The 14,816-nt window shown below is 41.0% G+C and overlaps 1 protein-coding gene across 4 annotated transcripts in view; it reads right to left on the bottom strand.

Moving 5' to 3' along the window:
• The window catches only part of elavl4 (ELAV like neuron-specific RNA binding protein 4), a 64,786-nt gene that overhangs the window by 14,299 nt on the left and 35,671 nt on the right, over positions 1–14,816 (bottom strand). For all 4 annotated transcript variants that reach the window (XM_026344780.1, XM_026344778.1, XM_026344779.1 and 1 more), the window contains exons 4-5: positions 8,490–8,593; positions 4,007–4,160 (exon numbers count right to left, since the gene is read on the bottom strand). In XM_026344780.1, coding sequence (XP_026200565.1) covers positions 4,007–4,160; positions 8,490–8,593 — 258 coding nt within the window. The remainder of the gene's footprint in view (positions 1–4,006; positions 4,161–8,489; positions 8,594–14,816) is intronic.

The following is a 14,816-nucleotide window of genomic DNA, read 5'->3' as shown; positions in this document are numbered from 1 at the left end:
TCCAATCAATAGTTAAAATTAAAACCAAAACACAAGTTCAATGTGAGTATAGAGCAATAAAACTGAAGGCCCTACTCATTCTTGCTCTGTCAATCGTCTGTTCATGTCTCAGTCACTCTTTCTCTTCTTTTTTCTCCTTGTCTAAAAATACTAGATTACAGGGGACTGACTGCAGCTGTGTGCTTTCTGGCTTTCTTTCCAAATTATCTGGTAAATGGTGTTTCATTTACAACTAAAATAGCTTTAGTGAATTTTTACAGGGGTTAGTCACAAAGCAAGTAATCTTCAGACACTTGTGGCAGCACAGACGTTGTTGTATGTAAACATAATCATAGTTTTTATAGACTCCAACAGAGTCAGTAACTACACAGTTCCTGTGCTGATCACTAAATCCCAACTCGAATGTGCACAGTTATGCTCACCAAGCATGACATGACTGGACTTTGAATACCTCAATAAAAAAATCTACTTTAAAAAGCACATTGTGTGTTCGTAGCAGCATATTTGTGATGCTGCATGTTTACATAATAAACTCCTCAAACAACGTTATATTTTTGCTCACTGTGGAGTCAGACTTTTTCTGAAAACCCCAATATACAAAACACAACGTTGCAGTAAATAATGTCAACACGTGTGAAAGGACTCCAAACTTTAATTTAATGCTATTTTGAAAACAGAAACAACTCTTGCTCATAGCTTAGTGCCAGATAATTATTCATTCAGTGTGTAAAATGCTTGTTATTAGTCACACTGACAATCACCAGCAGTATGATGTCATGAAGGTTTCTGACTTGTTACCATGGGAATGATTCCTGTTGCTACCTTCAACCCCACATGAAGGGAACATGGCATCAGCCTTTTCACAGCCAACCCATACACGCACTGAGCAGCAATTTAGTTTCACATCAGAGCTGCCATTTGAAGAAGTCTGTGGATCAGTTGTATTTGCAGTCATTGATCAGGTAAGCATTGACCGCTGCTCACACACAGGTCTGGGATGAAGAGCTAGGAATAGCCAGTATTGATCCAAAGCGGTCTGTAATATTACATCTGTTTCAAATTGAGGATAGCCTCAACCAGCTGCCAGAGCACAAGATTGCAGACTGGCTGCCTTCCCTGAAGGTTAGAAAGAAAGACAGAAAGGGGAATCCAGCCTGCACTATTGGCACTGATAAAGAGACAAAATATGCTTATCTATTCAGAGGGAATCAATAGTGGAAGGCAGAGAGGAGGGTGCAGGGATAGGGGAAGCGATATATTCTTGTCAAGTCAATGTTGTGTTCAGCCTCTGAGTCTCTAGGGCAATTTGGCAGTTTTAGTGGATTTTGTTTCAGCTGCCTCTGACTGTGAACCATGCTAACAGTGATGTTTTTAAAGTTTGTTCTTGCCTTTATGAACGGAGGAATGACTGCAGGGTGCCCCCTATTGATTAGGAGGTCATTTAGACAACAGACTTCGTGTTCCCAATTTAGAAGTGCAGAAGCAGGGACTCGTCATCCCATCTGCCAATGATCGCGGTGGAACATCCTTTACTTCAGCAACTTTATGTAGCATAACTATTTCTTTGTAATTCTACAATGCGCATCATCTTTCTGTACAACCAATTCCTCTGGTGTGGGACATGTTAGGGTGTGTCTCAAACCAGTCCCTACTGTAGTTACGAGGAATCATTGAGTGAATTTAATCTCATGCACTGATTAGGTCACTGATTGAATTAATATGAGTCATGACCTGCAACAAGACTTCAAGGCACCACATATAATGTCACACTAATGGTTGTTTATGTACAGTAGATGTAGCAGTGGAAATATTATTCTTTCAAGGGATTATCTGACATCCCTAACTGACACCTAATTGCCATTAGGGCATTGTATGATTCAACAGTCACAGATTTAACACACTCCTCATATCTGTCTGTGCCTCTTTCTCTCTCATTCTCTCCTTTCTTGTTCTGTACTTACATTTTTTGGCTGTCAAAAGAGAGTTTTAATTTGCAGCCCATTTCTCTCTTAGTAGCAACAAGTGTGTGGGTGTGTGTGTCTTATATGCCTGTACAGTGAAAGAGAGGCTCAAAAAGATGAGTCAATGATGTCAGCATACTACTCTCATGGCCCTTCTAAAGTCGTCTCTGTTTTTAATCACCAGCAACTCTAACATCTAATTAATCATTAACATTTCTCCTGCTGATCCTTCACCCTCTGGGGGCAACCGGAGAACATCTCTTGCTCACATTATCCTTGTGTCTTTGTGTGTGCGTACAGTATATGTGCAAACCTTTTGTGTATTTCAGTTTTGAGGCAGGTGTGTAGGGTGGTAGTTAGGACAGCAATTAGTAGCTGAGGGTGTTAGCAAGCTCACAGTGTAAAAACACCTTGTGTGCTTTGTTTTCAAGAGTGAATATATTTTTATACATATAAAAATATATATATTAAACCTTTAAATTTCAGCCTAAATCACTGTATGTGAAAAGAACAATTATGTGAATGATGTCAAATGAGTATTGTCTTTGATCTGGGTGTTCATATAAGTCCCAGTGGTGGGAATGAACCGCTGTGTGTGTGGCTCTGGTTTAATATATGGTGTCCCCTAGGACTAAATAGCATGGTAGTATATGACAGGTCTGTTAGTTATAAGAGATAGGCAGAAGATATGCCAGCTTCATCTCAGTGTGAGTTGATGATAGTAGAAATGTTTTTTCCCCACTTTTCCCTTCTGATGCCCTCCTCCCTTGCCCTCCCTTTGCTTCCTCTTGCTTCTCATTTCCTTTCCTTCCCACGTCTCGGCTCACCTACGCCTTGTGTTACTTGCTTTTCTTTCCATTTTCTCTGCCTCCTCCCTCTTTGTCTAAACTCCCCGTCTCCTTTTCTCCTCTGTTGTTTTCCTCTTCTCTGCTTTCCCCTTTCTTCTTACCCTTTCTCTTCCTCTGCTCAGTGTGTACAGACAGGCGTACACTTCACTGCCAGCAGTGATTTATTCTGCTTAGGCAAATGAGTGTGGCTTACAGCATGCTGCTCCTTTTCTGCTTCATCAGTACACATTGCACATAGCACTGGAGCAGGTTGCAGCCTGTAGGCACACACACAACCCCTGAAATGGATCTGAGAGACACGCTGGAGGGGTTCTTCTGCAATATAATGGGCTGATGAGATTCATTCATGTGTTTTGGATGTAGAGGAATGTGTAATTGAGCATGTATTGTATATTAATCATTGTTTGTAACATGGCAGCCTCAGCTGGAGCTGTGGTCAGAAGAAAACTGCCTGTTGAGATCCCACATTCTCCAGATATGCTAGTTCGTGACAGCTGGGTTATATGACTATTGTAAAAAAAATAATCCAGGATTTGCTACAATATACCATGATGAGGTCAAAGTTCAATGAAATGAAAAGCATCCCATTGATTTTGTGTTTTATCAGACAAACCTTATCACTAACATGAAACACTTACACTAACTTGTATTTCAGCAGCTTTCATGGAATTGTTAATTTTGTAGAATTATATTACGTAATAATCAAAATTAAAATTTCACTGAATTTCAATTATCTACAGTCACTGCAGATTTATTTTTACTGTGGTTGACCATCACTCTTACCACACACAAATGGTGAATATGCTTTTGTTCGGCTAGTCCTGCTTCGTTATCACTACTTGTTCTTACTTTCATCAAATGAGTGTCTTTTTTGGTCAGAAATTGTTATTTGACAGATACTTCATAGGATCAGCACATTTATTATGAATATCACGTTTATTGTAAATATGCTGTCACTCTTAATCTAGCACTAAGTGCTGTGGCAAAGTGGACTTTAATGTTGCACAGTTTAAGCAAAGACAATTGCGCAGAAATACTGTAAGTCACATATGCAGTAGCTGCCATCTTTGGATATTTTCATTAATGACATGAAGTGTTTTAGTGTATATTACTGTGTATATATATACAGTATGAATGAGTGTGCTGATATGTAAGTGTTTATGTGTAAATAGGGAAGAGGCGCTGCCACATGGATACCTGTGACCTGGTCGACAAGAATGCGAGAAGTGATGATCCGTCCATACTGGGAGAAGAGCTGCTCCAACTCCTTCTGGGTCATAGTCTTGGGTAGGCCGCTCACATACAGGTTGGCATCACGGATGGAAGCTGAGCTAGGTCGTGCATATGACACCTGTGGGAGAAGAAACAGAATCTTGTATAAATAAATTAGGGATGCAGTATTTTATTAATCTAAACCATATTTCAGTGAGAGGTACAGGGATTTTCATGTTTCAGTGTTTTGGATGGGCAAGGTGTGGGTCACTGGATCCATAGGGAGGAAAATGTGAGCGTATTGTCTTAGTACGCCTCGACTTGGGGATTACTGTTGTCTGGAAAAGGTTTAGCTACTTAAAACACTGGAGAGATAACACTTGAGTCGTTTGCTGGGGGAGGCAGAGGAAACTTTGTTCCCTTGAGTGGAAACCACAGGTGTTTTACAGCGAAAGGACAGCTCTGGTAACCAGGGGAACAGGATTTATAGTATTAGGACTTTGTCAAGAAAGTCTTTTCATTCACTCGATTGATTTCAAGCTGGGAGCTATTCTGAGGTAAAATATGGATGACTAAAAGGGTAAGAGTTAATATGTTGTGTATAATATGCAGATGTCAATTTTTAGTGCAGAAATTAACACATTAGAAATGAGACAATCGTGAGTAACCAAAAGCCTTTTCACCAAGCACCTTTTAGTCTTGCAGACGTCTGAAGAGTGGTTTGGTTTTAATAAGGGTAAACAGAAAGGGTGTAACATGTAATATACTCATATCCACAGCTGTGGCAGCAAATTGTTTGCAACTGTAACTCTTCAGATATTTCTGCAATACAGCATAAAACATGTAACCACACACACATACACAACCCATTGCATTCTTGTTCATTAAACACTCTCCTGGACAGCAACCTCACCGAGGGAATAAAAAGACTCGTGTTACTCACCCACACAATTTCACTCAGTTTCTGATCAACACATGCTGCTAATTCTACTCATTTCCACATACGCACTCTTATCCACAAAGACATGTGCAAAAACCTGCAGCAATAACAGGTTTCAACACTATTTTTCGGTACTTTATATTAATATATCTAAAAATATACAGTATGACTGTCATCTCTAGTAGTGCAAATGGCAAGAACTGAATAACTAGCTATACTGTGCTTTTCAGCTTCCAGCAGTACCTCTCTGCCAGTGAACTTTCAGTTGTCAGACATTGTCCCCAACATCTTCATGTGTAGACCTGATTTTGCTCCAACGAAAGTTGCATAAATCCCATTACTACTGCTGCTGACTGGAGCAGCTTTCCCTTGCAGTACTTTCATTACCTCTGACATGTGGAGACATAAGCCATCAAATAAGGTTAAAGTCAGGCAAATATGGTGGATATGCAGTCTTATCCTTGAGCAACAGCATGGTAATCCTACTGAACTCAAACAGTGGGAGAACGTGATTGGGAACAGCTGGCCTTCCCCATATCTCACTTTTCTTTCACATATCTTCCTCTATGGCCTCTCTGCTTAGTCTCCTCTGTCTTCCTCTTCCCCTCCACATCGCTCTCACTTTTGCTTCCTGGATCTTTTACTTCTGTTCCTCTCCTTCCTTCCTGCGTGTTGCCTCACTAAACCTTTCTCTCTCTTCCAGATTCTGCCTCTTTTTTTCTCCTCTTTTCTTCTCTGTGCAGCTCTCCCTCATTTTCTCTCCTTGTCAGCCAGCTCCAGATGTCTAATCCATCAACACCTCCTCAAGCTGTGAGCGGTATTGTGTACAAGTGTGGTGTGGTGCATGTGTGAAACAGGAGTGTGTGTGTGTGTGTGTGTGTGTGCGTGCGCGCAGGAAAGTTAGGAAAACTGTAAGTGTGAAGATTAAAGTGTTCACGAGCACACACTGTATAAATGTGTCTGAGATTATGTGCATGTGTGTCACTGTGAGCTCCTCTCACCTTTGGCATGCTGCTTCCCCTCACACCTCAGTAGGAAAGCAGCATCACAGCCATGGCTGACAAAATCTGAGGTGTCATGGTGGAGGAAACCGCAGCAGTGAAACCAAGTCAAAGACACAACAGAGAGACACATTGCCCAAGAGCATGTGAATCTATGGGCTATCTATGAGCGTTTCCTCACAAGTCTAGTGGCAGAGAATGGGAAAGGTGTGACACGAAGGAGTGACACTTAATTTTAAAATGACCGTGCTGCCTTTTAATTTACCTTGTTACCTTTAGGGTATTTCAGTCTGTTGTGGAGAGAAAGCAAGTTAAGAGGGTAGTGGGAGGGGGGGAAATGAAGTGTGAAAGAGCGATAGTGCCAGACAGAGATGCAGAGTTGTCTACTGTCATTACAAAGACCTCCTTTATCTCAGGGATAACTTAGGGCAACCTCTCGTGCCTTAAGAGTGTGACTGAAAATCTGTGAACTCAGACTGATAACAATCTTTATTTTATCCTATTTTAAATTAAATACTGTTGTGGAAACCCAACTTTAGCCTTCTAAATACTGGCACACTGCAAATGTTGATTTCTACTCTAAGATCATCTGTGATATCGCGACCCAAAGATGCCATTTACATACCTTTAGGCTAATATAGCTAATTATTTTTCTCCAGTTTTATTATTGCCAAGATACAGAAGGCAGCACTTGGACAAATGTGAAAATAGCTGTTAGTGTTCTGTGTGAAGAAAATAAATGTTATTTATAAAGAACTAACAAATAATTTTATTAAAGCAGGAATTTAAAATAAAAAACAGGTGTTGACAGCTATTTTCAATACTGTAATTTAATGAATGAAGAGCAGTGCTCCTGGAGTGTTAATGTACTGTATGAGCCCTCTTTTACCAGTACACATGCCAACACCCATTCCCTCTTTAGCTCATCCAAATGCCCTGCTTTGAAACAAACAGAAATGTAGACACATACTACTACACATGCAGAAGATGCATGCCACACGTTAATTACATACAGTATATCTCTATATCTCTGTTTTGTGGCTCAAGTTAGACCTAAAGACGGGGCTCTGAATTGAAGCAAGACTACAGCAGCCAGCACGAATGGGTTCTCCCCATTCATGGCTGTAGCCTAATCCCATTCTATTAGACTAGATTAGATCAGATTAGATCAGACGACAGAGAGTGAGAATCCAGGGATTACCACAGAGCAACAGATTATCACCCAGTTTAAAACAAATTCGCAGGCATTTAGCAGTGGGAAAGATGGCAGAGGAACTGAGACAGGAGAAAACCAGATCAGCAAGAAGCCTGATAGGTTGATGAAAAACAGCGACGTGCTGACGCTCTGTCCTGCCTCTGTGACAACCACCACCAAGCCTGTAAGTTCGTCATGCCATTAAAATGCAAAAACAGAGCCCTCTATTATTTTGGAAAAATGTAATGATTGATGTGTTTCTTCCCTTTCACTTAGAGACATCTATACAATTTTACCTTTACAGTTTGACATTTGAAGTAATTAGTATATCAGCTATAGTCACATTCTTCTTAATGTGTCTCTTTGATTTAAATGGCCTTTTTTGAATTCAGAAGCCCATGCACGTTAATCCCATCTGGCCCTCCAGCTCATTCAATAACAGCAACACTATCTAAAACAGCTTAGAAAAATATATTAAATACATAATTTACTTTTCCTTGACCTCCCCAGCCTAAAATACACTGAAATTCTATGATCAATTATCTAGCTTTGAATAATCACCTCAAAAAAGCTAACTGGAGTCAGTTAAGAAATTTTTGAGTTGGCTTCGCACCAGGAGAATACGCTTATGTGAGCCATGCCTCGCCAAAAGGAGCTTTCAGAGGATCTACGATCAAGAATTGTTGATTTACATAAAGCTGGAAAGGGTTACAATACAAAGTGATGTCAAGACTTCACCAGTCTACAGTTTGGCAAACAATCTACAAATGGAGAAACTTTGAGACTGTGGCTACTCTACCAAGAAGTGGGCGGCCGGTCAAAATGACCCTAACAGGACAAACAACCCCAAGTGACAGCCAAAGATTTGAAGACATCATGGGGACTGGCTAACATCTGTGTTCTTGAGTCTACAGTAGGTAAAACATTAATTAAGCAGGGTGTCTATGGCAGGACACCACAAAGAAAGCTGCTGCTTGCCAAAAAAACACTGCTGCACACCGGAAGATTGCCAAAGAGCATGTTGACACTCCACAGCAGTATTGGCAAAATGTTTTGCGGACTGATCAACAGACTGACGACTGATGAGACGTCCAAAGTAAATGACAGAGCCAAAGCACTTCTGCAGGAAGAATGGGCTAAAATTTCTCCTAAATAATGTGCAGGTCCACTGCTACAGGAAGGATCTGGTTGAGGTTATTGCTGCCAGTTCTACTTTTTAATACTCTTGACTTAGATGAAGATCAGATCACATTTTATGACACATTTTTCTTGCCACTGTAAATAATTAAAATAATAATTATGGTGTGTTATAATTACACTGTTCATGGTTACCTTAATCGTTTTGGTCTGAAGTCTGAGTCCATTTAACGTGTTGATGGCTTTCTCTGCGTCCTTTGGATCGATGTAGTTGACAAAGCCGTAGCCCAGACTCTGTCCTGAAATGCCAGAACAAGGAAAAGAAATTATTTTAAATGATATTTGAATTCTGTTATTTCATCTCCCCCTTTATGATATATAAATATATGTAGAGAAAATCCTTTACAACATCTCTCTCATCACTACTGACAAGATCACAATGACTTATGCCCTGAGCGCCAAGAGTCTTGGTGTGACAACTTGGTTGTGTCAACGATGTGTCATGTGAAGCTTGTTCTGTTACCACAGATGTGCAGCCTACACCACGTAATAAATGAGACAGCTTCTTTTCAGGTCCATGTTCCCCTTTAGGGACTATTTTCACTACGACATTCAAGTAGTAATTAAAATACCAGCAAATGATCATTCAAGAAATAGGTCTGGTTAAAAAATGGTCAAAAATAGTAACCAACTGACAGATTAAATAAAACATCTCTACCTGTAATAATAATTATCCTACTGAATAGAGAGACTGTCTCTACTCTGATCCTTGCACTCCTCATTATTGGCAGCTTGTTATATTGGTGATCCTGGAGCTTGAGGGAATTTATTCTACTGATGCATTTATTTTAAGCTGCTTGAGACGGAAGTATCAACTATTGAATGCTGCAAACATATCATAAATTTAACTCACATTCTTTTTGAATTACAGTGAAAGAGTGAAACTCATCCCTGCAAGTATCACAGTAAGTACAAACAACCTATTATTTACTGTCTTTGCAGCTGTGCAAAAAGGCAAAAAAAAAAAAAAAAGAGAAGCACCCCCCATTTCCCTCTAAGCTCAAAGTGTCTAGCAGACTCCCTTTGAGTGTGAAGCAGGCCTGACATCTCCCAGTGTTTTCCCGACAGATCAAGCCTTTCAACAGGCGTAGGACTTTAAGCGGACGCCTCCAGTCATCAGGGCCTTCAGTCGGCTAGTTCTCCACAAACAAGCTCCTATCCACTAACAGCGCACAAAGAATCCCAGTCAGTTTAAGAGGAGCAGCATGCACATATTCACGCTAATGGGAACAGACAGCGGTTAGTCAGAGACAAAGTGAATCACAAAATATGGAGCATGGCTGTTTCACAAAATAAATACATTTGGGCTATGGATATCACAGCGCAAAACAGCTCAGCAGCGTGTAGTGGAAAGGCCAGGAGGGACTTGTAGTCCTAACATCAAACAGCTGATGATTTTCTCTTCTTCTCTCCTCTCTTCCCTGTTCTCCTCTGGATTAACTGTGGATTATCAGACGCTCTCTATTGTTAATTAAAAACCTGCCATCCTGGAGAGACTACTGCTATTTATAACTAACCCTCCTCTCTTCCCTCTCCTCCTCCTCTCTGACTCTCAGCTGACATCGGGTGTTGAGTTTGGCAGTTTAAATATAACTCACAGTAATTTTTTGGCTTCTACTCTTTATTAAACTGTGTACACACAAATGAGACCATGATTAATAAAGGGAAATAGAACATTTGGTAATAGAAATTAATTGAATGAGTTGAAATGAAGTACGCATGCAGGGTCGGCTTTCCAATAAACCAAAATAGACCATAAATTGTTTCCTAAATTACCTGCTATACCGTATGCAGATAAATAGCGTATTTTCCCCAAAATTAAATTCCTGTGGTACATAAGTTCATAAGTACTTAAAACAGCTGAAAGCCTACCACTTGTAATGCCCCTCTCTCATGTTTGCCATCTCTCCAACCTTTGCCTCCCTCTTTCCCACCACCTTCCTCACCTGTCTCCCTCATCTTTAACAAGAAATGTGAGGTTCGATAAGTGCAGTTACCAGAAGGTTAGCTGAAAATGAAGTATGCTGGCGAAGAGCACTTGTGCAGGGCGATCGAGATGGGCTGCCTGGTGCTTAATATTACAGAAACACTTGGCGCTTGTGGAGCCATCCAAGCAGCCAAACGGGGCCGAGCTCACTGCCACGGACACGAGTGCTGTATGGGGGGCAGTCTCTGTGTAAGAGGTATCTGTAACTATGTGTGTGGCTGTACATGGCGGTCCACACAAATTAGTGTGCAACTGTGGGCATGCGTACATATTAGTCAGCAATGTATTACAGTCTTTAAACAAATGTTTTTATTTTGATTACAGCCCCGAGGAAAATAATATTCAGCTGTTTCTATATGTACTGTAAATTCTGTTTGTGTATTCACTCTTTTACTGAGTTGTGCAATTTGCATTGGGAGCTTAGGCTGGTATTGGCATATCTGTCCACCCCCCACCTCTGTTTTCACTCCCTCTTTGGCAAGGCTGAGGGCCTCAAGGGTTAGAGGAAAGAGAGTGGGAGCGAGGCTCGCTGGCTGGCATCAGTCCCCAGGTGAGCAGGGAGATGAGAGGAGACAGAAGGAGACATCTGCCTACAGCATCAGGAAAGCTCCAGGTGGGGATTCCACCCACCACTTCCAGTCTGCTACAGAGCAGCTAACAGCAGGGAGCGACCAGCAGATTGCCTGGCTGCCTGGAATCAGCACAAAAGGGTGGTAGACGCAGCACCAACGCACCATACTAGCAGATTTAAACATGTGCACACACATGCAAGTAAACATGTAATCACTCAATCACAAAGGCACACACACAAACAAACAAGCAACAAAGTATGTCCTCGCAGCAGGACAGTGAGGAGTGCAGTGGCTGGCGGCTAATGAGTAAATGTGTCATTGTTTTGTCTGTGTAGCTGTGTATTGTAGCTTAACCATTTAGTGAACACTGAAAAGATGAAGGATACAATCGGTTTCAATCCTGTATGATTCTTTATCATTCTCCATATGTAACCTACACATGCTGTATGTGTAGGGACAACAGAGAGCGTGATTGGATTCAGTTTGCCACAACACCTACCCTGTCCACCTCAGAACTCCCCAGCAGGATCAGCCCCGCATGCTGCCTGCGTTTGGATTACACCAGCGCAGTGCCCTGCTCCATTTTGGCTCAACACGCCCTTGGTTAATCAAAGTTCAGATGCAGTTTAAAATGGCTCTGCATCATTTAACCTAGTATGGAGTCCACACACAATGCAAGTGTGAGACCAGCTTTGCCTGCTTCCAGATTAATTTATGACCTTAAACTATGTCTATGTTTATTGCCATTTTCAGTGTTACATCATTTTCAAAGCTATACATGTAGTAGACACGGCTTACTGTATGCAATCCTCCAAAATTCAGTGGAATTGATTCTTTAAAAAACAGAAGACTCCAGAGAGATATTAAAATAACCAAAAAATACTGTAAGTATTGAGGCAATATAGAGAAGTTATTAAAAATGCATGATAAAAAGCCTTTAATGGGTTTGTACCTAACAGATAAAGCAGCCTTGTGCTGATCAATTAGCTTAATGGATACATTAACATATATATCTTAATTGTCAATTAAAAACTAAAACCTAAATGATGCATTGCTCTTCATAATGGCCTTTTAATGAGGTTAGATATTCACTCGCCTTGGATTTGTCAGCTGCCTACAGTGTCAGTCGTGCAAATTCTACAACAAATGACTAAAGCAAATGATTTGCAGCAATAAAAATTGGCCTTTTTAATAATTAAAATTACAGTTTGTAAAAACAATAATGGCATAGATCTTTATTAAAATAATTTGGCAAAATGAGATTTATGTTAAATATAAACACTGAAGATCTACAGTTTGTTAATTATATACTCTTTGGCTACAGTATATGTATTCACTTATAAATCAGTCAAAAGCTGTCATTACATAATGAATATGTTTACGCTGCAGTGCTTTATCATATAGTGCCAGTTTCACTAACAGACTAACCACATGTGGTGCAGGAGTGAAGACGTGGGGGCTAATTTGGACCCACCTCCACTCTTTTGGCAGACCTTTTGTACAATGTGACATAAATTGTATAGGGAGGTGGGCATGTTTTTCAGTGGTAAAATCACTGCTATTTCTAGTGAGTAGCTCTTTGGTGTGTTGGCGAGGTCTTATGACTAAGCCATTATTTGTTTCCTGAGGAGCAGCAGGTTGCTCAATGTGTGAGATGAGAAAATGAGTGTACTTCGAGCGGGTGTCCTGCCTGATGGCCCCACTATGTAATTTCACCTTTCCGTTCCCCCTTCTATATGCACACATATGGTATACACATGAGGGAATGCAAGTGAAAATCCATGCAATATACCTATGCAGAATCACATACAGTATAGATATATAAATATTCATAAACAAAAGCAAAATAGATGCTGGCATGGTTACACTGAATTTTAAAGGTATGTAATCCAATTAAACATTCAAGTACCACCCTCTAGCACACAGTAAGATACATACTCACATGCTGTAGGGTACACATAGTTGAATATTTCCTGCCATTATTTTGTGCCTATTTGTTGTATTATGCGACTAAGAGCCCTGTACTGCAGACATGAAAGCATCACCATCTCCTATCATCAGGAAAAGCTCACGCAACGTACTATAGACTCTTTGATCTAAAGCAACGTCTGTCAAATGAAACACAGCTGCAAGACTCTTCTGTTTTCCTATGTACCTCACTGCAATTTACTGCCCTTAATAAATCTTCAAAACTTTGTAGCTGTTAGTGAAAAGGTTCATTTGAAATACTGACAGTATGTTGTCAAACAGGCGCTCTGATATAACTTTCTATTTTAAATGATTCACGTTGTCTTCTGTGTAGTGTACATATTCCATAAAAATAATAACTTTGTGTAACACATGCAAATAAATGAATCTAAGCCAGCCTGCATGAATTTGAGGCAGTATAACAAAATTAGCTAATGCACGTTATCTAAGGGGAAAACTATTTATAAAAGACAGTCTAACACCTTGTCAACAGAGTCACTGGACAGAAGTATCAAAAGAGGTAAGAGGGAGTTGCAACAGGCAGGGCTCATCTGAGGTATGAGCTGCTGATGATAACACACCTTGAGAGGACCAGCACCAGCTCCCCAGAAACAGGCAAATCTGTTCAGTGTGTCTTAGATTTCAGAACATTTTAACGTGAGACGAAGGGGAGAAAAAAAACAAACAAACAAACCACAAAAAAAAAAAAAACATTTAAATTTGTCAAAAAGAAAATGTGTCACACTCACTGCTTCCATCCTCTCCCATGCGCTGACGCCCTGCCCCTTGCTGCAGCAGCAACTTGAACTAGTGCTATTTTTGATGGGCCAGCGCTCCCACAACATTTCAAAAAGTGCCCTGTCACCAGCTTCACGTCAAAATACACTTCACTTACCTTAAACAGGGTCAACCCCATAAAAAAGTTGAGTGATTTTGCTAAAATATAAACACAAAGAGAACAAAAGACTACAGTACCTCAAATATTATTGTTAAAGCATATCATGTGGCATACATTGAGCCTGTTTTAAATACTAAATTCATAAACAGAGCCACGTCCCCCGCACACACGCATCTACTGTAGATCCCTCTCCCACTCACTCATTCAACACATCTTTCCCTCCTGGGTTGCCAAGGTAGCAGCCACTGTTGCAGTCAGGAGGCTCCCACTCTCAGTTCCCAAGGCTCTGCTTCCACCAACACACACACACACACATCAACACACACCTTCCCACGTAAAAGCTCAGGGACAAACACACACACACGTAAACCACCCCCTCGTGGTGGCTCCCTGAGCCTTGGGGCCAGTGGACTGCAGCTTGCAATGTGTGGGCTGGTTGGCTGGTTGTGCAGCTGAGAAATACAAATCAAGTTGACAGACAAAGAAGTCCCTTCAAGTCTTAGATAAAGCCGTTACGTCACAATTACGGAACCTACTCTGTTGCACCTCTTTGGACTAAGTGAATAGGCCCACAAGACATCAACTATCCCCTCCCAGCCTAGTTGCACACATGCTGGGGACAATGGGATTTTCTGAGTCTCTCTGCTCAGGTACAGCACACTCAGAGTGAAGGGTCAGAGGGCGAGTAACCAACCCTGAGGCACATTCAGCCTCTGAATCTAAGGCTGACACGGGGGACAGTCACAACCTCTGTGTTTCATGTAAAGGGCATTCAGAGTGGAATAAGAAGGGACAGAAGGAGTCTGAAGTGAGGGTCACAGGAGGAGCAGTGCAACCAAGCAAGCTCTCAGGATGTCCACTTCTGGGTCTAATCAGGGGGAGACAGGACATTCTTGGGACCTGGGACTCTAAAACTTTAATGTGTGTCTGCCTGCTTGTGTTTGCACTTCTGAGCCTGGCAGCTCTCTTAATACCTGGCTTTGGAGATGTCAAATCCTTTTCCCATCTCTTTCCCTGTCAGCTTTGTTCACGCTATC

This window comes from Anabas testudineus, chromosome 4 (assembly GCF_900324465.2).
Source record: "Anabas testudineus chromosome 4, fAnaTes1.2, whole genome shotgun sequence".
NCBI lineage: Eukaryota > Metazoa > Chordata > Actinopteri > Anabantiformes > Anabantidae > Anabas > Anabas testudineus.
The sequence above is the reverse complement of the archived record's forward strand: the minus strand, read 5'-3'. Positions and strand labels throughout refer to the sequence as shown.